The 21213-nt window shown below is 59.0% G+C and overlaps 1 protein-coding gene across 1 annotated transcript in view; it reads right to left on the minus strand.

The window, feature by feature from the left end:
* Positions 1–302: 302 nt before the first annotated feature.
* The window catches only part of LOC144952128 (uncharacterized), a 45338-nt gene continuing 24427 nt past the window's right edge, over positions 303–21213 (minus strand). Inside the window, exons 8-13 of the mRNA XM_078882531.1 lie at positions 10769–10889; positions 9989–10245; positions 7416–7709; positions 2644–2854; positions 1580–1665; positions 303–455 (exon numbers count right to left, since the gene is read on the minus strand). Coding sequence (XP_078738657.1) covers positions 303–455; positions 1580–1665; positions 2644–2854; positions 7416–7709; positions 9989–10245; positions 10769–10889 — 1122 coding nt within the window. The remainder of the gene's footprint in view (positions 456–1579; positions 1666–2643; positions 2855–7415; positions 7710–9988; positions 10246–10768; positions 10890–21213) is intronic.

Consider the following 21213-nt stretch of genomic DNA (forward strand, 5'->3'; position numbering starts at 1 on the left):
TGCTGCTGTTGTTGTTGTTGTTGATGTTTTTATTAAAGGAAAAAATCTGGACAGACGCGACATTCCGCCACCCTTACGATCGATCGGTCACGGAGACACGCAGAGACACACACACACATAGACACAGACAGACACACACAGAGACACACACAGAGACACACACAAACACAGACACAAACAAACAGAGTCTCCCCCAAGCGGCGCTATCACCACTACGTGCCCCCCCCCCCCCGTTACCCCCCTTAACCCCCTGGCCCCCACCCCTCCCCCCCAGCCCCCCCCCCCCGCCCCCCCCCCCCCGCTCAGTCTGCGTGTGTTGGAGCGAGCGCCCTGGCGACCTGGGCCAGGCCACAGAAGGCCCAGCGCTTCTCCACGACGGCGTCGCCCGCCACCCACTCGTGGTGGAACAGGCGCGGCACCGACGACAGCAGCGCATCCAGCTCGCCCGGGGACATCTGGCGCACACACGCACACACACACGCACACACACGCACACACACACGCACACACACACGCACGCACACACGCACGCACACACGCACGCACACACACACGCGCGCACACACGCACACACACACGCACGCACGCACACGCACGCACGCACACGCACGCACGCACGCACACGCACGCGCACACGCACGCGCACACGCACGCACGCACACACGCACGCACGCACACACGCACGCACGCACACACGCACGCACGCACACACGTACACACACGCACGCACACACACGCCGACACACACGCACGCGCACACACGCACGCACACACACGCACACACACACGCACGCGCACACACGCACGCGCGCGCACGCATGCACGCACGCACACACACGCACACACACACGCACGCACGCACAAAGATCCCCCGTATAGCCATAACAGACTGTAAGGGGCAAGTGCTGTTAGCTGGCCGTGTGTCTCCACGTGTCTCCGCGTGTCTCTGTGTGTCTCTGTGTGTCTCTGTGTGTCTCTGTGTGTCTCTGTGTGTCTCCACGTGTCTCCACGTGTCTCTGTGTGTCTGTGTAACTCCACGTGTCTCTGTGTGTCTCTGTGTGTCTCCACGTGTCTCTGTGTGTCTCCGTGTGTCTCCGTGTGTCTCCACGTGTCTCCACGTGTCTCTGTGTGTCTCTGTGTGTCTCTGTGTGTCTCCACGTGTCTCCACGTGTCTCCGTGTGTCTCCACGTGTCTCTGTGTGTCTCTGTGTGTCTCTGTGTGTCTCCACGTGTCTCCGTGTGTCTCCACGTGTCTCTGTGTGTCTCTGTGTGTCTCTGTGTGTCTCTGTGTGTCTCCGTGTGTCTCCACGTGTCTCTGTGTGTCTCTGTGTGTCTCCACGTGTCTCCACGTGTCTCTGTGTGTCTCCGTGTGTCTCCGTGTGTCTCCACGTGTCTCTGTGTGTCTCTGTGTGTCTCTGTGTGTCTCCACGTGTCTCTGTGTGTCTGTGTAACTCCACGTGTCTCCACGTGTCTCCACGTGTCTCCGCGTGTCTCCACGTGTCTCCACGTGTCTCCGCGTGTCTCCGCGTGTCTCCGCGTGTCTCCGTGTGTCTCCGCGTGTCTCCGTGTGTCTCGCGCACCTTGATGTCGAGTGCGCGCAGGTAGAGCCGCACGCCCTCCACGCTCACCCCGCACGGATGGATCTGGAGGAACGTCATCAGCAGCCCTTGGGGAGTAGAGAGTGTGGGGAGCGGTGGTGCAGCGGTTAGCGCCACGCTGCGCTACGAACCCGGCGACCCGGGTTCGATTCCCGCTCACGGCCGACACCGCCAGCGACGATAATCTGAACCGGTCCTGGGCATCCCCTAGGTCGACTCAGCCTGAAATGAGTAGCTGGCGCGGTGTGTAGTAAACATCGCCACTGGGGAGACAAAGGCGGCCGGGCGTGGTGCTGGCCACCCACCCCCTCGTGTGCCACAGTGCCGGCCTTCAGAGGTGCTCGCTAACAGCACTTGCCCCTACAGTCTGTTAAGGCTACACGGGGCATCTTTGTCTTTGTTGTGTGTACGTTGCGTGTGACGTGGCGTGTCACGTGGCGTGTCACGTGGTGTGTCGTCACGTGGCGTGTCACGTGGTGTGTCACGTGGTGTGTGTCACGTGGTGTGTCGTCACGTGGTGTGTCACGTGGTGTGTCACGTGGTGTGTGTCACGTGGTGTGTCACGTGGCGTGTCACGTGGCGTGTCACGTGGCGTGTCACGTGGCACGTTGTATGTTACGTTGTAAAAGCACCATTGTCATCGTCGTCATCATCGTTATGAACGTCACCATCATCGTCACCATCATCGTCACCATCATCGTCACCATCATCGTCACCATCATCGTCACCATCATTGTCACCATCACATCGTCACCATCATCGTCACCATCATCGTCACCATCATCGTCACCATCATCGTCACCATCATTGTCACCATCACATCGTCATCATCATCGTCACCATCATCGTCACCATCATCGTCACCATCATCATCATTCGTCACCATCATCGTCACCATCATCGTCACCATCATCGTCACCATCATCATCATTCGTCACCATCATCGTCGTCACCATCATCACCAACATCATCATCATCACCATCACCATCATCATCATCACCATCACCATCATCATCACCATCGTCACCATCGTCACCATCCGTACCGATCAGCAGCGCCTCCCTCTCCGTGCGCACACCATCGGCGGTGGCCGTGGCCGTGCCGCTGGTGGCCTTGGTCGTGCCGGCAGTGGCCGTGGTTATCCTGGCGGTGGTCGTGGTCGTGCCGCTGGTGGTGGTCGTGCCGCTGGTGACTGCGGCGGTTGTCTGCGCCTCCGCGCTCTCCACACCGACCACCGCCACCGCCTCGTCCTGCGTCTGTGCGACGCGCGCACCACGCACACCACGCACACCACGCACACCACGCACACCACGCACAGCACGCCCACCACGCACACCACGCACACCACGCACAGCACGCACACCACGCACACCACGCACACCACGCACACCACGCACACCACGCACAGCACGCACACCACGCACACCACGCACACCACGCACACCACGCCCACCACGCACACCACGCACACCACTCACAGCACGCACACCACGCCCACCACGCACACCACGCACACCACGCACACCACGCACACCACGCCCACCACGCACACCACGCCCACCACGCACACCACGCACACCACGCACACCACGCCCACCACGCCCACCACGCACACCACGCACACCACGCCCACCACGCACACCACGCACACCACTCACAGCACGCACACCACGCACACCACGCACACCACGCACACCACGCCCACCACGCACAGCACGCACACCACGCACACCACGCACACCACGCACACCACGCACACCACTCACAGCACGCACACCACGCCCACCACGCACACCACGCACACCACGCACACCACGCCCACCACGCACACCACACACACCACGCCTCAGCTGCTTCAACGCTGACATCAGCACGTGAGAAGGCCGGCCCTGTGGCACACGACAGGGGCGGTGGTGGTGTGGTGGTGTGGTGGTGTTGGTGTGGTGGTGGCGGTGTGGTGGTGGCGGTGTGGTGGTGGCGGTGTGGTGGCGGTGGTGTGGTGGTGGTGGCGGTGTGGTGGTGGTGGTGGTGGTGTGGCCGGCACACACCGCGCCAGGCGCCGGGACCGGTTCAGCCAATCGTCAGCGGCGGTTTTGCCGAGAGCGGGGGAATCGAACTCGGGTCGCCGGGTTTGCTAGCGCAGCGCCCACCGCTACGTTGCCACCGCTCACCACACACTCACACGTACACACACTCACACGTACACACGTACACACTCACACGTACACACACACGTACACACGTACACACACTCACACGTACACACGTACACACTCACACGTACACACACACGTACACACGTACACACACTCACACGTACACACTCACACGTACACACACTCACACACGTACACACTCACACGTACACACGTACACACTCACACGTACACACACTCACACGTACACACGTACACACTCACACGTACACACACTCACACGTACACACGTACACACTCACACGTACACACACTCACACGTACACACGTACACACTCACACGTACACACACTCACACACTCACACGTACACACACTCACACGTACACACGTACACACTCACACGTACACACACTCACACGTACACACGTACACACTCACACGTACACACACTCACACGTACACACACTCACACGTACACACACTCACACGTACACACGTACACACTCACACACACTCACACGTACACACGTACACACTCACACGTACACACACTCACACGTACACACACACGTACACAGACACACACTAACACACACTCACATTCACATGTACACACACTCACACGTACACACATTCACACACACTCACACGTACACACAATCACACTGACATGTACACTCACACGTACACACACACACACACTTACACGCATAAACACGCACACGTGTGTCTGTGGGTCTCTGTGAGTCTGTATGGGTCTCTGTGTGTCACTGTGTGTCTCTGTGGGTCTCTGTGGGTCTCTGTGGGTCTCTGTGGGTCTCTGTGGGTCTCTGTGGGTCTCTGTGGGTCTCTGTGTGTCACTGTGGGTCTCTGTGGGTCTCTGTGGGTCTCTGTGGGTCTCTGTGTGTCTCTGTGGGTCTCTGTGGGTCTCTGTGGGTCTCTGTGGGTCTCTGTGGGTCTCTGTGAGTCTCTGTGGGTCTCTGTGAGTCTCTGTGAGTCTGTATGGGTCTCTGTATGGGTCTCTGTGGGTCTCTGTGGGTCTCCGTGGGTCTCCGTGGGTCTCTGTGGGTCTCTGTGGGTCTCTGTGGGTCTCTGTGTGTCTCTGTGAGTCTCTGTGGGTCTCCGTGTGTCTCTGTGTGTCTCTGTGGGTCTCTGTGGGTCTCTGTGTGTCTCTGTGGGTCTCCGTGGCTCTCCGTGGGTCTCCGTGGGTCTCCGTGTGTCTCTGTGTGTCTCTGTGGGTCTCTGTGAGTCTCTGTGGGTCTCTGTGGGTCTCTGTGAGTCTCTGTGGGTCTCTGTGAGTCTCTGTGAGTCTGTATGGGTCTCTGTATGGGTCTCTGTGGGTCTCTGTGGGTCTCTGTGGGTCTCTGTGGGTCTCTGTGGGTCTCTGTGAGTCTCTGTGGGTCTCCGTGTCTCCGTGAGTCTCTGTGGGTCTCTGTGTGTCTCTGTGGGTCTCCGTGGGTCTCCGTGGGTCTCCGTGGGTCTCTGTGGGTCTCTGTGTGTCTCTGTGGGTCTCTGTGGGTCTCTGTGGGTCTCCGTGGGTCTCTGTGTGTCTCTGTGTGTCTGTGAGTCTCTGTGTGTTTCCGTGGGTCTCCGTGGGTCTCCGTGGGTCTCTGTGTGTCTCTGTGGGTCTCTGTGGGTCTCTGTGTGTCTCTGTGTGTCTCTGTGGGTCTCTGTGGGTCTCTGTGAGTCTCTGTGAGTCTCTGTGGGTCTCTGTGGGTCTCTGTGGGTCTCCGTGGCTCTCCGTGGGTCTCCGTGGGTCTCTGTGGGTCTCCGTGGCTCTCCGTGGGTCTCTGTGGGTCTCTGTGGGTCTCTGTGTGTCTCTGTGGGTCTCTGTGGGTCTCCGTGGGTCTCTGTGGGTCTCTGTGTGTCTCTGTGAGTCTCTGTGGGTCTCCGTGTCTCCGTGAGTCTCTGTGGGTCTCTGTGTGTCTCTGTGGGTCTCTGTGGGTCTCCGTGGGTCTCCGTGTGTCTCTGTGGGTCTCTGTGGGTCTCTGTGGGTCTCTGTGAGTCTCTGTGGGTCTCTGTGGGTCTCTGTGGGTCTCTGTGGGTCTCTGTGTGTCTCTGTGGGTCTCTGTGGGTCTCCGTGGGTCTCTGTGGGTCTCTGTGTGTCTCTGTGTGTCTCTGTGGGTCTCTGTGGGTCTCTGTGGCACTCCGTGGGTCTCTGTGTGTCTCTGTGGGTCTCTGCGGGTCTCTGTGTGTCTCTGTGGGTCTCCGTGGCTCTCCGTGGGTCTCTGTGGGTCTCTGTGGGTCTCTGTGGGTCTCTGTGTGTCTCTGTGGGTCTCTGTGGCTCTCTGTGGGTCTCTGTGGCTCTCTGTGTGTCTGTGTGTCTCTGTGTGTCTCTGTGGGTCTCTGTGGATCTCTGTGTGTCTGTGTGTCTCTGTGGGTCTCTATGGGTCTCTATGGGTCTCCGTGGGTCTCTGTGGGTCTCTGTGTCTCTGTGTGTCTCTGTGTGTCTGTGTATCTCTGTGTGTCTCTGTGGGTCTCTATGGGTCTCTGTGGATCTCTGTGTGTCTCTGTGGGTCTCTGTGGGTCTCTGTGTGTCTCTGTGGGTCTCTGTGTGTCTCTGTGTGTCTATGTGTGTCTCTGTGTGTCTCTGTGGGTCTCTGTGTGTCTCTGTGGGTCTCTGTGGCTCTCTGTGTGTCTGTGTATCTCTGTGTGTCTCTGTGGGTCTCTGTGGGTCTCTGTGTGTCTCTGTGGGTCTGTGTATCTCTGTGTGTCTCTGTGGGTCTCTGTGGGTCTCTGTGGATCTCTGTGTGTCTGTGTGTCTCTGTGTGTCTCTGTGGGTCTCTATGGGTCTCCGTGGGTCTCTGTGGGTCTCTGTGGGTCTGTGTGTCTCTGTGTGTCTCTGTGTGTCTGTGTATCTCTGTGTGTCTCTGTGGGTCTCTATGGGTCTCTGTGGATCTCTGTGTGTCTCTGTGGGTCTCTGTGGGTCTCTGTGGGTCTCTGTGTGTCTCTGTGGGTCTCTGTGTGTCTCTGTGTGTCTATGTGTGTCTCTGTGTGTCTCTGTGGGTCTCTGTGTGTCTCTGTGGGTCTCTGTGGCTCTCTGTGTGTCTGTGTATCTCTGTGTGTCTCTGTGGGTCTCTGTGGGTCTCTGTGTGTCTCTGTGGGTCTCTGTGAGTCTCTGTGTATCTCTGTGTGTCTCTGTGGGTCTCTGTGGGTCTCTGTGTGTCTCTATGGGTCTCTGTGGATCTCTGTGTGTCTCTGTGGGTCTCTGTGGGTCTCTGTGAGTCTCTGTGGGTCTCTGTGGATCTGTGTGTCTGTGTGTCTCTGTGTGTCTCTGTGGGTCTCTATGGGTCTCCGTGGGTCTTTGTGGGTCTCTGTGGGTCTGTGTGTCTCTGTGTGTCTCTGTGTGTCTGTGTATCTCTGTGTGTCTCTGTGGGTCTCTGTGGGTCTCTGTGTGTCTCTATGGGTCTCTGTGGATCTCTGTGTGTCTCTGTGGGTCTCTGTGGGTCTCTGTGAGTCTCTGTGGGTCTCTGTGGATCTGTGTGTCTGTGTGTCTCTGTGTGTCTCTGTGGGTCTCTATGGGTCTCTATGGGTCTCCGTGGGTCTCTGTGGGTCTCTGTGGGTCTGTGTGTCTCTGTGTGTCTCTGTGTGTCTGTGTATCTCTGTGTGTCTCTGTGGGTCTCTGTGGGTCTCTGTGAGTCTCTGTGGGTCTGGCTCACCGCGTCAGCACGCTCTGCCTGAGCCGCTGGTGGCGACTGCGGCGGCTGCTGTCCCTGCTGCTGCTGCTGCTCTTGAAGCTGCTGCTGCTGCTGCTGCTCTTGAAGCTGCTGCTGCTGCTGCTGCTGATGCTGCTGCTGCTGCTGCTGCAGCTGCTGCTGCAGCTGCTGCTGCTGCAGGCTGCGGTGCTGCTCCTGCAGGCTGTGCAGGGCGCTCTCGGCGCTGCGCTTCTCCTCGTGCAGGCGCTCCGCCTCCTGCTCACGACCCCTCGACTCCTCCTTGACCCGCAGCAGTTGCTGCGGGGAGCGCGGGGCGGGGAGCGTTGTGTGAGTGTGTGTGTGAGAGTGTGGTGTGTGTGTGAGTGTGTGTGTGAGCGTTGTGTGAGTGTGTGTGTGTGAGCGTTGTGTGTGTGAGAGTGTGTGTGAGCGAGTGTGTTGTGGTGTGGGTGTGTGAGTGTGAGTGAGCGAGTGTGTGAGCGAGTGAGTGTGTGTGAGTGTGTGAGAGTGTGGTGTGTGTGTGAGAGTGTGGTGTGTGTGTGAGCGTTGTGTGAGTGTGTGTGAGTGTGTGTGAGTGTGTGTGAGTGAGCGAGTGTGGTGTTTGTGTGTGTGTGTGTGTGTGAGAGTGTGTGTGAGCGAGTGTGTTGTGGTGTGGGTGTGTGAGTGTGAGTGAGCGAGTGTGTGAGCGAGTGAGTGTGTGTGAGTGTGTGAGAGTGTGGTGTGTGTGTGAGAGTGTGGTGTGTGTGTGAGCGTTGTGTGAGTGTGTGTGAGTGTGTGTGAGTGTGTGTGAGTGAGCGAGTGTGGTGTTGTGTGTGTGTGTGTGTGTGTGTGTGAGAGTGTGTGTGAGTGAGTGTGTGTGGTGTGGGTGTGTGTGTGTGTGAGCGAGAGCGAGTGAGTGTGTGTGAGTGTGTGAGAGTGTGGTGTGTGTGTGAGCGTTGTGTGAGTGTGTGTGTGTGAGAGTGTGGTGTGTGTGTGAGCGTTGTGTGAGTGTGGTGTGGGTGAGCGAGTGCGTTGTGGTGTGGGTGTGTGAGTGTGAGTGAGCGAGTGTGGTGTGGTGTGTGTGTGAGTGAGCGAGTGTGTGAGCGAGAGCGAATGAGTGTGTGTGAGTGTGTGTGAGTGTGTGTGAGTGAGCGAGTGTGGTGTGGTGTGTGTGTGTGTGAGAGTGTGTGTGAGTGAGTGTGTGTGTGAGAGTGTGGTGTGTGTGTGAGCGTTGTGTGTGTGAGAGTGTGTGTGAGTGAGTGTGTGTGGTGTGGGTGTGTGAGTGTGAGTGAGCGAGTGTGTGAGCGAGAGCGAGTGAGTGTGTGTGAGTGTGTGTGTGAGAGTGTGGTGTGTGTGTGAGCGTTGTGTGAGTGTGTGTGAGTGAGTGTGTGTGAGTGTGTGTGAGTGAGCGAGTGTGGTGTGGTGTGTGTGTGTGTGAGAGTGTGTGTGAGCGAGTGTGTGTGGTGTGGGTGTGTGTGTGAGTGAGCGAGTGTGTGAGCGAGAGCGAATGAGTGTGTGTGAGTGTGTGTGTGTGAGAGTGTGGTGTGTGTGTGAGCGTTGTGTGAGTGTGGTGTGGGTGAGCGAGTGTGTTGTGGTGTGGGTGTGTGAGTGAGCGAGTGTGTGAGCGAGTGTGGTGTGGTGTGGGTGTGTGAGTGAGCGAGTGTGTGAGCGGGAGCGAGTGAGTGTGTGTGAGTGTGTGTGAGTGTGTGTGAGTGAGTGTGTGTGGTGTGTGTGTGAGTGTGGTGTGGTGTGTGTGTGTGTGAGAGTGTGTGTGAGTGAGTGTGTGTGGTGTGGGTGTGTGTGTGAGTGAGCGAGTGTGTGAGCGAGAGCGAGTGAGTGTGTGTGAGTGTGTGTGAGTGAGCGAGTGTGGTGTTTGTGTGTGTGTGTGTGTGTGTGTGAGAGTGTGTGTGAGTGAGTGTGTGTGGTGTGGGTGTGTGAGTGTGAGTGAGCGAGTGTGTGAGCGAGAGCGAGTGAGTGTGTGTGAGTGTGTGTGAGTGAGCGAGTGTGGTGTGGTGTGTGTGTGTGTGTGTGAGAGTGTGTGTGAGTGAGTGTGTGTGGTGTGGGTGTGTGAGTGTGAGTGAGCGAGTGTGTGAGCGAGAGCGAGTGAGTGTGTGTGAGTGTGTGTGAGTGAGCGAGTGTGGTGTGGTGTGTGTGTGTGTGAGAGTGTGTGTGAGTGAGTGTGTGTGAGCGAGTGTGGTGTGTGTGTGTGTGAGAGTGTGTGTGAGTGAGTGTGTGTGGTGTGGGTGTGTGTGTGTGTGAGCGAGTGTGGTGTGGTGTGTGTGTGTGTGAGTGTGGTGTGGTGTGTGTGTGTGTGTGTGAGAGTGTGTGTGAGTGAGTGTGTGTGGTGTGGGTGTGTGTGTGTGTGTGAGCGAGTGTGGTGTGGTGTGTGTGTGAGAGTGTGTGTGAGTGAGGTGTGTGTGTGGTGTGGTGTGTGTGTGTGAATGAGCGAGCGTGGTGTGGTGTGTGTGTGTGTGAGAGTGTGTGTGAGTGAGTGTGTGTGGTGTGGTGTGTGTGTGTGAATGAGCGTGTGAGTGACACCGCACGCACACCGCACGGACTGCGCTTGGCGGTGCCTGCCGCCTGACAACTCAGCCCCCCACCTGCTGCATCCACTGCAGCGCCTGCTGCAGCAGCTGCACCTGCTGCGGGCTCCTGCCACCCGCCTCTCCGGCGGAACCAGCGGCACCACCGGCGCCGTCGGTCGCCGGGAGCGACGGTGGCGGCGGTGGCGGCGGTGGCACCAGCAGGCCCAGCCGGTGCTCCTGCCGCAGCAGCTCCAGCTCGTTGCGGTAGGCGTCGAGCTGGCAGCGCAGGCTGTCGTTCTCCTCCTTGAGGGCGGCCGCCTGCGACGCTAGCGCTGCGTGGCGCACGCACGCGCGCACGCGCACATGCATGCATAAACATACACGCATACACACGCGCACGCACGCACACATGCACGCACACGCACGCACACGCGCACGCACGCACACATGCATGCATAAACACACACGCACGCACGCACGCGCGCACACACACGCATACACGCACGCATACACGCACGCATAAACACACACGCACACACACACACACATAAACACACACGCACACACACACACGCATAAACACACACGCATAAACACACACGCATACACGCACACACACACGCATAAACATACACGCATACACGCACACACACGCACGCACACGCATAAACACACACGCATAAACACACACACAGAAACACACACGCACACACACACGCACACACACACGCGCACACACACGCGCACACACACACACACACATGTGCACAAACACACACACGCACGCACGCACGCACACACACGCACGCACACACACGTGCACACACACACACACGCACACACACGCACACACACCTCCGGCGTCGTCGCCATCAGGCGCCATCGCGACCTCCGTGTCCTCCTCCTCGTCCGACATGTCCATGTTCTCCTCGACGCGCGTGCCCATCAGCTCCTCGCTGTGAGCGCTGTGGATCTCCTGCGGGGTCACGGCACAGCCAGCGTCACAACCAGGGGGGTCACGGCACAGCCAGCGTCACAACCAGGGGGGGTCACGGCACAGCCAGCGTCACAACCAGGGGGGTCACGGCACAGCCAGCGTCACAACCAGGGGGGTCACGGCACAGCCAGCGTCACAACCAGGAGGGTCACGGCACAGCCAGCGTCACAACCAGGGGGGTCACGGCACAGCCAGCGTCACAACCAGGGGGGTCACGGCACAGCCAGCGTCACAACCAGGGGGGTCACGGCACAGCCAGCGTCACAACCAGGGGGGTCACGGCACAGCCAGCGTCACAACCAGGGGGGTCACGGCACAGCCAGCGTCACAACCAGGGGGGTCACGGCACAGCCAGCGTCACAACCAGGGGGGTCACGGCACAGCCAGCGTCACAACCAGGGGGGTCACGGCACAGCCAGCGTCACAACCAGGGGGGTCACGGCACAGCCAGCGTCACAACCAGGGGGGGTCACGGCACAGCCAGCGTCACAACCAGGGGGGTCACGGCACAGCCAGCGTCACAACCAGGGGGGGTCACGGCACAGCCAGCGTGACAACCAGGGGGGGTCACGGCACAGCCAGCGTCACAACCAGGGGGGGTCACGGCACAGCCAGCGTCACAACCAGGGGGGTCACGGCACAGCCAGCGTCACAACCAGGGGGGTCACGGCACAGCCAGCGTCACAACCAGGGGGGGTCACGGCACAGCCAGCGTCACAACCAGGGGGGGTCACGGCACAGCCAGCGTCACAACCAGGGGGGGTCACGGCACAGCCAGCGTCACAACCAGGGGGGTCACGGCACAGCCAGCGTCACAACCAGGGGGGTCACGGCACAGCCAGCGTCACAACCAGGGGGGGTCACGGCACAGCCAGCGTCACAACCAGGGGGGTCACGGCACAACCAGCGTCACAACCAGGGGGGGTCACGGCACAGCCAGCGTCACAACCAGGGGGGTCACGGCACAGCCAGCGTCACAACCAGGGGGGGTCACGGCACAGCCAGCGTCACAACCAGGGGGGGTCACGGCACAGCCAGCGTCACAACCAGGGGGGTCACGGCACAGCCAGCGTCACAACCAGGGGGGGTCACGGCACAGCCAGCGTCACAACCAGGGGGGTCACGGCACAGCCAGCGTCACAACCAGGGGGGTCACGGCACAGCCAGCGTCACAACCAGGGGGGGTCACGGCACAGCCAGCGTCACAACCAGGGGGGGTCACGGCACAGCCAGCGTCACAACCAGGGGGGTCACGGCACAGCCAGCGTCACAACCAGGGGGGTCACGGCACAACCAGCGTCACAACCAGGGGGGGTCACGGCACAGCCAGCGTCACAACCAGGGGGGGTCACGGCACAGCCAGCGTCACAACCAGGGGGGGTCACGGCACAGCCAGCGTCACAACCAGGGGGGGTCACGGCACAGCCAGCGTCACAACCAGGGGGGTCACGGCACAGCCAGCGTCACAACCAGGGGGGTCACGGCACAGCCAGCGTCACAACCAGGGAGGTCACGGCACAGCCAGCGTCACAACCAGGAGGGTCACGGCACAGCCAGCGTCACAACCAGGGGGGTCACGGCACAGCCAGCGTCACAACCAGGGGGGTCACGGCACAGCCAGCGTCACAACCAGGGGGGTCACGGCACAGCCAGCGTCACAACCAGGGGGGGTCACGGCACAGCCAGCGTCACAACCAGGGGGGTCACGGCACAGCCAGCGTCACAACCAGGGGGGGCACGGCACAGCCAGCGTCACAACCAGGGGGGTCACGGCACAGCCAGCGTCACAACCAGGGGGGGTCACGGCACAGCCAGCGTCACAACCAGGGGGGGTCACGGCACAGCCAGCGTCACAACCAGGGGGGGTCACGGCACAGCCAGCGTCACAACCAGGGGGGTCACGGCACAGCCAGCGTCACAACCAGGGGGGTCACGGCACAGCCAGCGTCACAACCAGGGGGGGTCACGGCACAGCCAGCGTCACAACCAGGGGGGTCACGGCACAGCCAGCGTCACAACCAGGGGGGGTCACGCACAGCCAGCGTCACAACCAGGAGGGGTCACGGCACAGCCAGCGTCACAACCAGGGGGGGTCACGGCACAGCCAGCGTCACAACCAGGGGGGGTCACGGCACAGCCAGCGTCACAACCAGGGGGGTCACGGCACAGCCAGTGTCACAACCAGGGGGGGTCACGGCACAGCCAGCGTCACAACCAGGGGGGGTCACGGCACAGCCAGCGTCACAACCAGGGGGGTCACGGCACAGCCAGCGTCACAACCAGGGGGGGCACGGCACAGCCAGCGTCACAACCAGGGGGGGTCACGGCACAGCCAGCGTCACAACCAGGGGGGGTCACGGCACAGCCAGCGTCACAACCAGAGGGGGTCACGGCACAGCCAGCGTCACAAACAGAGGGGGTCACGGCACAGCCAGCGTCACAACCAGGGGGGGTCACGGCACAGCCAGCGTCACAACCAGGGGGGGTCACGGCACAGCCAGCGTCACAACCAGGGGGGTCACGGCACAGCCAGTGTCACAACCAGGGGGGGTCACGGCACAGCCAGCGTCACAACCAGGGGGGGTCACGGCACAGCCAGCGTCACAACCAGGGGGGTCACGGCACAGCCAGCGTCACAACCAGGGGGGGCACGGCACAGCCAGCGTCACAACCAGGGGGGGTCACGGCACAGCCAGCGTCACAACCAGGGGGGTCACGGCACAGCCAGCGTCACAACCAGGGGCGGTCACGGCACAGCCAGCGTCACAACCAGAGGGGGTCACGGCACAGCCAGCGTCACAACCAGGGGGGTCACGGCACAGCCAGCATCACAACCAGGGGGGGTCAGGGCACAGCCAGCGTCACAACCAGGGCGGTCACGGCACAGCCAGCGTCACAACCAGGGGGGTCACGGCACAGCCAGCGTCACAACCAGGGGGGTCACGGCACAGCCAGCGTCACAACCAGGGGGGGTCACGGCACAGCCAGCGTCACAACCAGGAGGGATCACGGCACAGCCAGCGTCACAACCAGGGGGGGTCACGGCACAGCCAGCGTCACAACCAGGGGGGTCACGGCACAGCCAGCGTCACAACCAGGGGGGGTCACGGCACAGCCAGCGTCACAACCAGGGGGGTCACAGCACAGCCAGCGTCACAACCAGGGGGGGTCACGGCACAGCCAGCGTCACAACCAGGGGGGTCACGGCACAGCCAGCGTCACAACCAGGGGGGGTCACGGCACAGCCAGCGTCACAACCAGGGGGGTCACGGCACAGCCAGCGTCACAACCAGGGGGGTCACGGCACAGCCAGCGTCACAACCAGGGGGGGTCACGGCACAGCCAGCGTCACAACCAGGGGGGGTCACGGCACAGCCAGCGTCACAACCAGGGGGGGTCACGGCACAGCCAGCGTCACAACCAGCGGGGTCACGGCACAGCCAGCGTCACAACCAGGGGGGGTCACGGCACAGCCAGCGTCACAACCAGGGGGGTCACGGCACAGCCAGCGTCACAACCAGGGGGGTCACGGCACAGCCAGCGTCACAACCAGGGGGGGTCACGGCACAGCCAGCGTCACAACCAGGGGGGTCACGGCACAGCCAGCGTCACAACCAGGGGGGTCACGGCACAGCCAGCATCACAACCAGGGGGGGTCACGGCACAGCCAGCGTCACAACCAGGGGGGGTCACGGCACAGCCAGCGTCACAACCAGGGGGGTCACGGCACAGCCAGCGTCACAACCAGGGGGGTCACGGCACAGCCAGCGTCACAACCAGGGGGGGTCACGGCACAGCCAGCGTCACAACCAGGGGGGTCACGGCACAGCCAGCGTCACAACCAGGGGGGGTCACGGCACAGCCAGCGTCACAACCAGGGGGGTCACGGCACAGCCAGCGTCACAACCAGGGGGGGTCACGGCACAGCCAGCGTCACAACCAGGGGGGTCACGGCACAGCCAGCGTCACAACCAGGGGGGTCACGGCACAGCCAGCGTCACAACCATGCATGCGTCACGGCACAGCCAGCGTCACAACCAGGGGGGGTCACGGCACAGCCAGCGTCACAACCAGGGGGGTCACGGCACAGCCAGCGTCACAACCAGGAGGGGTCACGGCACAGCCAGCGTCAAAACCAGGGGGGTCATGGCACAGCCAGCGTCACAACCAGGGGGGTCACGGCACAGCCAGCGTCACAACCAGGAGGGGTCACGGCACAGCCAGCGTCACAACCAGGGTGGGGGGGTCACGGCATGTGTGCGTGTGCGTGCGTGTTTATGCGTGCGTGTGTGTGCGTGTGTGCGTGTTCATGCATGTGTGTTTATGCGTGTGTGTGCGTCTGCATGCGTGTGTGTTTATGCGTGTGTGTGCGTGTGTGTGCGCATGTGTTTATGCATGCGTGTGTTTATGCGTGCGTGCGTGTGCATGCGTGTGTTTTTATGCGTGTGTGCGTGTGCATGCGTGTGTGTTTATGCATGCGTGCGTGTGCATGCGTGTGTGTTTATGCGTGTGTGCGTGTGCATGCGTGTGTGTTTATGCGTGCGTGCGTGTGCATGCGTGTGTGTTTATGCGTGCGTGTGCATGCGTGTGTGTTTATGCGTGTGTGCGTGTGCATGCGTGTGTGGTTATGCGTGTGTGCGTGTGCATGCGTGTGTTTATGCGTGCGTGCGTGTGCATGCGTGTGTGTTTATGCGTGTGTGCGTGTGCATGCGTATGTGTTTATGCGTGTGTGCGTGTGCATGCGTGTGTGTTTATGCGTGTGTGCGTGTGCATGCGTGTGTGTTTATGCGTGCGTGCGCATGCGTGTGTGTTTATGCGTGTGTGCGTGTGCATGCGTGTGTGTTTATGCGTGCGTGTGCATGCGTGTGTGTTTATGCGTGTGTGCGTGTGCATGCGTGTGTGTTTATGCGTGTGTGCGTGTGCATGCGTGTGTGTTTATGCGTGCGTGCGTGTGCATGCGTGTGTGTTTATGCGTGTGTGCGTGTGCGTGTGTTTATGCGTGCGTGCGTGTGCATGCGTGTGTGTTTATGCGTGTGTGCGTGTGCATGCGTGTGTGTTTATGCGTGCGTGCGTGTGCATGCGTGTGTGTTTATGCGTGTGGGTTTATGCGTGTGTGCGTGTGCGTGTGTGTGCGTGCGTCTGTGTGTGCGTGCGTGTGTGTGTGTGTGCGTGGGGTCACGGCGTCAAAGTCTCCGACCTCTGCGCCACCCGGCTGCAACAACAACAACAACCACAACAACAACCACGACGACAACCACCACAACACACGCACTCACCTGCGCGTCGGGAGGGGTGAGGTGGCGAGTGGTGAGCGGCCGACACTCACCTTAACCGTGGCGCACTCACACGCTGGCTCACTGGGTCGGGGTGGAGGGGGGCTGTGGTGGGGGGGGGGGGCCTGGTGGGGGGGCCTGGGGGGGGAGCGCTATTGGCCGACGGGAGCCACAGGGGAACGGTGACCTCTGACCTTTGCTAAATGACTAACCTCAGCGTTGAGCTACAACTATTGTGAGTCTGTGTGATGAGTCTGTGGGTCTCTGTGTGATGAGTCTGTGGGTCTCTGTGTGATGAGTCTGTGGGTCTCTGTGTGATGAGTCTGTGGGTCTCTGTGTGATGAGTCTGTGGGTCTCTGTGTGATGAGTCTGTGGGTCTCTGTGTGATGAGTCTGTGGGTCTCTGTGTGGTGAGTCTGTGGGTCTCTGTGTGATGAGTCTGTGGGTCTCTGTGTGATGAGTCTGTAGGTCTCTGTGTGATGAGTCTGTGGGTCTCTGTGTGGTGAGTCTGTGGGTCTCTGTGTGATGAGTCTGTGGGTCTCTGTGTGATGAGTCTGTGGGTCTCTGTGTGATGAGTCTGTGGGTCTCTGTGTGGTGAGTCTGTGGGTCTGTGTGATGAGTCTGTGGGTCTCTGTGTGATGAGTCTGTGGGTCTCTGTGTGGTGAGTCTGTGGGTCTCTGTGTGATGAGTCTGTGGGTCTCTGTGTGGTGAGTCTATGGGTCTCTGTGTGATGAGTCTGTGGGTCTCTGTGTGATGAGTCTGTGGGTCTCTGTGTGATGAGTCTGTGGGTCTCTGTGTGATGAGTCTGTGGGTCTCTGTGTGACGAGTCTGTGGGTCTCTGTGTGATGAGTCTGTGGGTCTCTGTGTGATGAGTCTGTGGGTCTCTGTGTGATGAGTCTGTTGGTCTCTGTGTGATGAGTCTGTGGGTCTCTGTGTGATGAGTCTGTGGGTCTCTGTGTAATGAGTCTGTGGGTCTCTGTGTGATGAGTCTGTAGGTCTCTGTGTGATGAGTCTGTGGGTCTCTGTGTGGTGAGTCTGTGGGTCTCTGTGTGATGAGTCTGTAGGTCTCTGTGTGATGAGTCTGTGGGTCTCTGTGTGGTGAGTCTGTGGGTCTCTGTGTGATGAGTCTGTGGGTCTCTGTGTGATGAGTCTGTGGGTCTCTGTGTGATGAGTCTGTGGGTCTCTGTGTGGTGAGTCTGTGGGTCTGTGTGATGAGTCTGTGGGTCTCTGTGTGATGAGTCTGTGGGTCTCTGTGTGGTGAGTCTGTGGGTCTCTGTGTGATGAGTCTGTGGGTCTCTGTGTGGTGAGTCTATGGGTCTCTGTGTGATGAGTCTGTGGGTCTCTGTGTGATGAGTCTGTGGGTCTCTGTGTGATGAGTCTGTGGGTCTCTGTGTGATGAGTCTGTGGGTCTCTGTGTGATGAGTCTGTGGGTCTCTGTGTGACGAGTCTGTGGGTCTCTGTGTGACGAGTCTGTGGGTCTCTGTGTGATGAGTCTGTGGGTCTCTGTGTGATGAGTCTGTTGGTCTCTGTGTGATGAGTCTGTGGGTCTCTGTGTGATGAGTCTGTGGGTCTCTGTGTGATGAGTCTGTGGGTCTCTGTGTGATGAGTCTGTAGGTCTCTGTGTGATGAGTCTGTGGGTCTCTGTGTGATGAGTCTGTGGGTCTCTGTGTGATGAGTCTGTGGGTCTCTGTGTGATGAGTCTGTGGGTCTCTGTGTGATGAGTCTGTGGGTCTCTGTGTGATGAGTCTGTGGGTCTCTGTGTGATGAGTCTGTGGGTCTCTGTGTGATGAGTCTGTGGGTCTCTGTGTGATGAGTCTGTGGGTCTCTGTGTGATGAGTCTGTGGGTCTCTGTGTGGTGAGTCTGTGGGTCTCTGTGTGGTGAGTCTGTGGGTCTCTGTGTGGTGAGTCTGTGGGTCTCTGTGTGATGAGTCTGTGGGTCTCTGTGTGGTGAGTCTGTGGGTCTCTGTGTGATGAGTCTGTGGGTCTCTGTGTGATGAGTCTGTGGGTCTCTGTGTGATGAGTCTGTGGGTCTCTGTGTGGTGAGTCTGTGGGTCTCTGTGTGATGAGTCTGTGGGTCTCTGTGTGATGAGTCTGTGGGTCTCTGTGTAATGAGTCTGTGGGTCTCTGTGTGATGAGTCTGTAGGTCTCTGTGTGATGAGTCTGTGGGTCGCTGTGTGGTGAGTCTGTGGGTCTCTGTGTGATGAGTCTGTGGGTCTCTGTGTGATGAGTCTGTAGGTCTCTGTGTGATGAGTCTGTGGGTCTCTGTGTGGTGAGTCTGTGGGTCTCTGTGTGATGAGTCTGTGGGTCTCTGTGTGATGAGTCTGTGGGTCTCTGTGTGATGAGTCTGTGGGTCTCTGTGTGGTGAGTCTGTGGGTCTGTGTGATGAGTCTGTGGGTCTCTGTGTGATGAGTCTGTGGGTCTCTGTGTGGTGAGTCTGTGGGTCTCTGTGTGATGAGTCTGTGGGTCTCTGTGTGGTGAGTCTATGGGTCTCTGTGTGATGAGTCTGTGGGTCTCTGTGTGATGAGTCTGTGGGTCTCTGTGTGATGAGTCTGTGGGTCTCTGTGTGATGAGTCTGTGGGTCTCTGTGTGACGAGTCTGTGGGTCTCTGTGTGATGAGTCTGTGGGTCTCTGTGTGATGAGTCTGTGGGTCTCTGTGTGATGAGTCTGTTGGTCTCTGTGTGATGAGTCTGTGGGTCTCTGTGTGATGAGTCTGTGGGTCTCTGTGTGATGAGTCTGTGGGTCTCTGTGTGATGAGTCTGTAGGTCTCTGTGTGATGAGTCTGTGGGTCTCTTGTGTGGTGAGTCTGTGGGTCTCTGTGTGATGAGTCTGTAGGTCTCTGTGTGATGAGTCTGTGGGTCTCTGTGTGGTGAGTCTGTGGGTCTCTGTGTGATGAGTCTGTGGGTCTCTGTGTGATGAGTCTGTGGGTCTCTGTGTGATGAGTCTGTGGTCTCTGTGTGTGAGTCTGTGGGTCTGTGTGATGAGTCTGTGGGTCTCTGTGTGATGAGTCTGTGGGTCTCTGTGTGGTGAGTCTGTGGGTCTCTGTGTGATGAGTCTGTGGGTCTCTGTGTGATGAGTCTATGGGTCTCTGTGTGATGAGTCTGTGGGTCTCTGTGTGATGAGTCTGTGGGTCTCTGTGTGATGAGTCTGTGGGTCTCTGTGTGATGAGTCTGTGGGTCTCTGTGTGATGAGTCTGTGGGTCTCTGTGTGACGAGTCTGTGGGTCTCTGTGTGACGAGTCTGTGGGTCTCTGTGTGATGAGTCTGTGGGTCTCTGTGTGATGAGTCTGTGGGTCTCTGTGTGATGAGTCTGTGGGTCTCTGTGTGATGAGTCTGTGGGTCTCTGTGTGATGAGTCTGTGGGTCTCTGTGTGATGAGTCTGTAGGTCTCTGTGTGATGAGTCTGTGGGTCTCTGTGTGATGAGTCTGTGGGTCTCTGTGTGATGAGTCTGTGGGTCTCTGTGTGATGAGTCTGTGGGTCTCTGTGTGATGAGTCTGTGGGTCTCTGTGTGATGAGTCTGTGGGTCTCTGTGTGGTGAGTCTGTGGGTCTCTGTGTGATGAGTCTGTGGGTCTCTGTGTGATGAGTCTGTAGGTCTCTGTGTGATGAGTCTGTGGGTCTCTGTGTGGTGAGTCTGTGGGTCTCTGTGTGATGAGTCTGTGGGTCTCTGTGTGATGAGTCTGTGGGTCTCTGTGTGATGAGTCTGTGGGTCTCTGTGTGGTGAGTCTGTGGGTCTGTGTGATGAGTCTGTGGGTCTCTGTGTGATGAGTCTGTGGGTCTCTGTGTGGTGAGTCTGTGGGTCTCTGTGTGATGAGTCTGTGGGTCTCTGTGTGGTGAGTCTATGGGTCTCTGTGTGATGAGTCTGTGGGTCTCTGTGTGATGAGTCTGTGGGTCTCTGTGTGATGAGTCTGTGGGTCTCTGTGTGATGAGTCTGTGGGTCTCTGTGTGACGAGTCTGTGGGTCTCTGTGTGATGAGTCTGTGGGTCTCTGTGTGATGAGTCTGTGGGTCTCTGTGTGATGAGTCTGTTGGTCTCTGTGTGATGAGTCTGTGGGTCTCTGTGTGATGAGTCTGTGGGTCTCTGTGTAATGAGTCTGTGGGTCTCTGTGTGATGAGTCTGTAGGTCTCTGTGTGATGAGTCTGTGGGTCTCTGTGTGGTGAGTCTGTGGGTCTCTGTGTGATGAGTCTGTAGGTCTCTGTGTGATGAGTCTGTGGGTCTCTGTGTGGTGAGTCTGTGGGTCTCTGTGTGATGAGTCTGTGGGTCTCTGTGTGATGAGTCTGTGGGTCTCTGTGTGATGAGTCTGTGGGTCTCTGTGTGGTGAGTCTGTGGGTCTGTGTGATGAGTCTGTGGGTCTCTGTGTGATGAGTCTGTGGGTCTCTGTGTGGTGAGTCTGTGGGTCTCTGTGTGATGAGTCTGTGGGTCTCTGTGTGGTGAGTCTATGGGTCTCTGTGTGATGAGTCTGTGGGTCTCTGTGTGATGAGTCTGTGGGTCTCTGTGTGATGAGTCTGTGGGTCTCTGTGTGATGAGTCTGTGGGTCTCTGTGTGATGAGTCTGTGGGTCTCTGTGTGACGAGTCTGTGGGTCTCTGTGTGACGAGTCTGTGGGTCTCTGTGTGATGAGTCTGTGGGTCTCTGTGTGATGAGTCTGTTGGTCTCTGTGTGATGAGTCTGTGGGTCTCTGTGTGATGAGTCTGTGGGTCTCTGTGTGATGAGTCTGTGGGTCTCTGTGTGATGAGTCTGTAGGTCTCTGTGTGATGAGTCTGTGGGTCTCTGTGTGATGAGTCTGTGGGTCTCTGTGTGATGAGTCTGTGGGTCTCTGTGTGATGAGTCTGTGGGTCTCTGTGTGATGAGTCTGTGGGTCTCTGTGTGATGAGTCTGTGGGTCTCTGTGTGATGAGTCTGTGGGTCTCTGTGTGATGAGTCTGTGGGTCTCTGTGTGATGAGTCTGTGGGTCTCTGTGTGATGAGTCTGTGGGTCTCTGTGTGGTGAGTCTGTGGGTCTCTGTGTGGTGAGTCTGTGGGTCTCTGTGTGGTGAGTCTGTG

Source organism: Lampetra fluviatilis, chromosome 66, assembly GCF_964198595.1.
Source record: "Lampetra fluviatilis chromosome 66, kcLamFluv1.1, whole genome shotgun sequence".
Lineage (NCBI taxonomy): Eukaryota > Metazoa > Chordata > Hyperoartia > Petromyzontiformes > Petromyzontidae > Lampetra > Lampetra fluviatilis.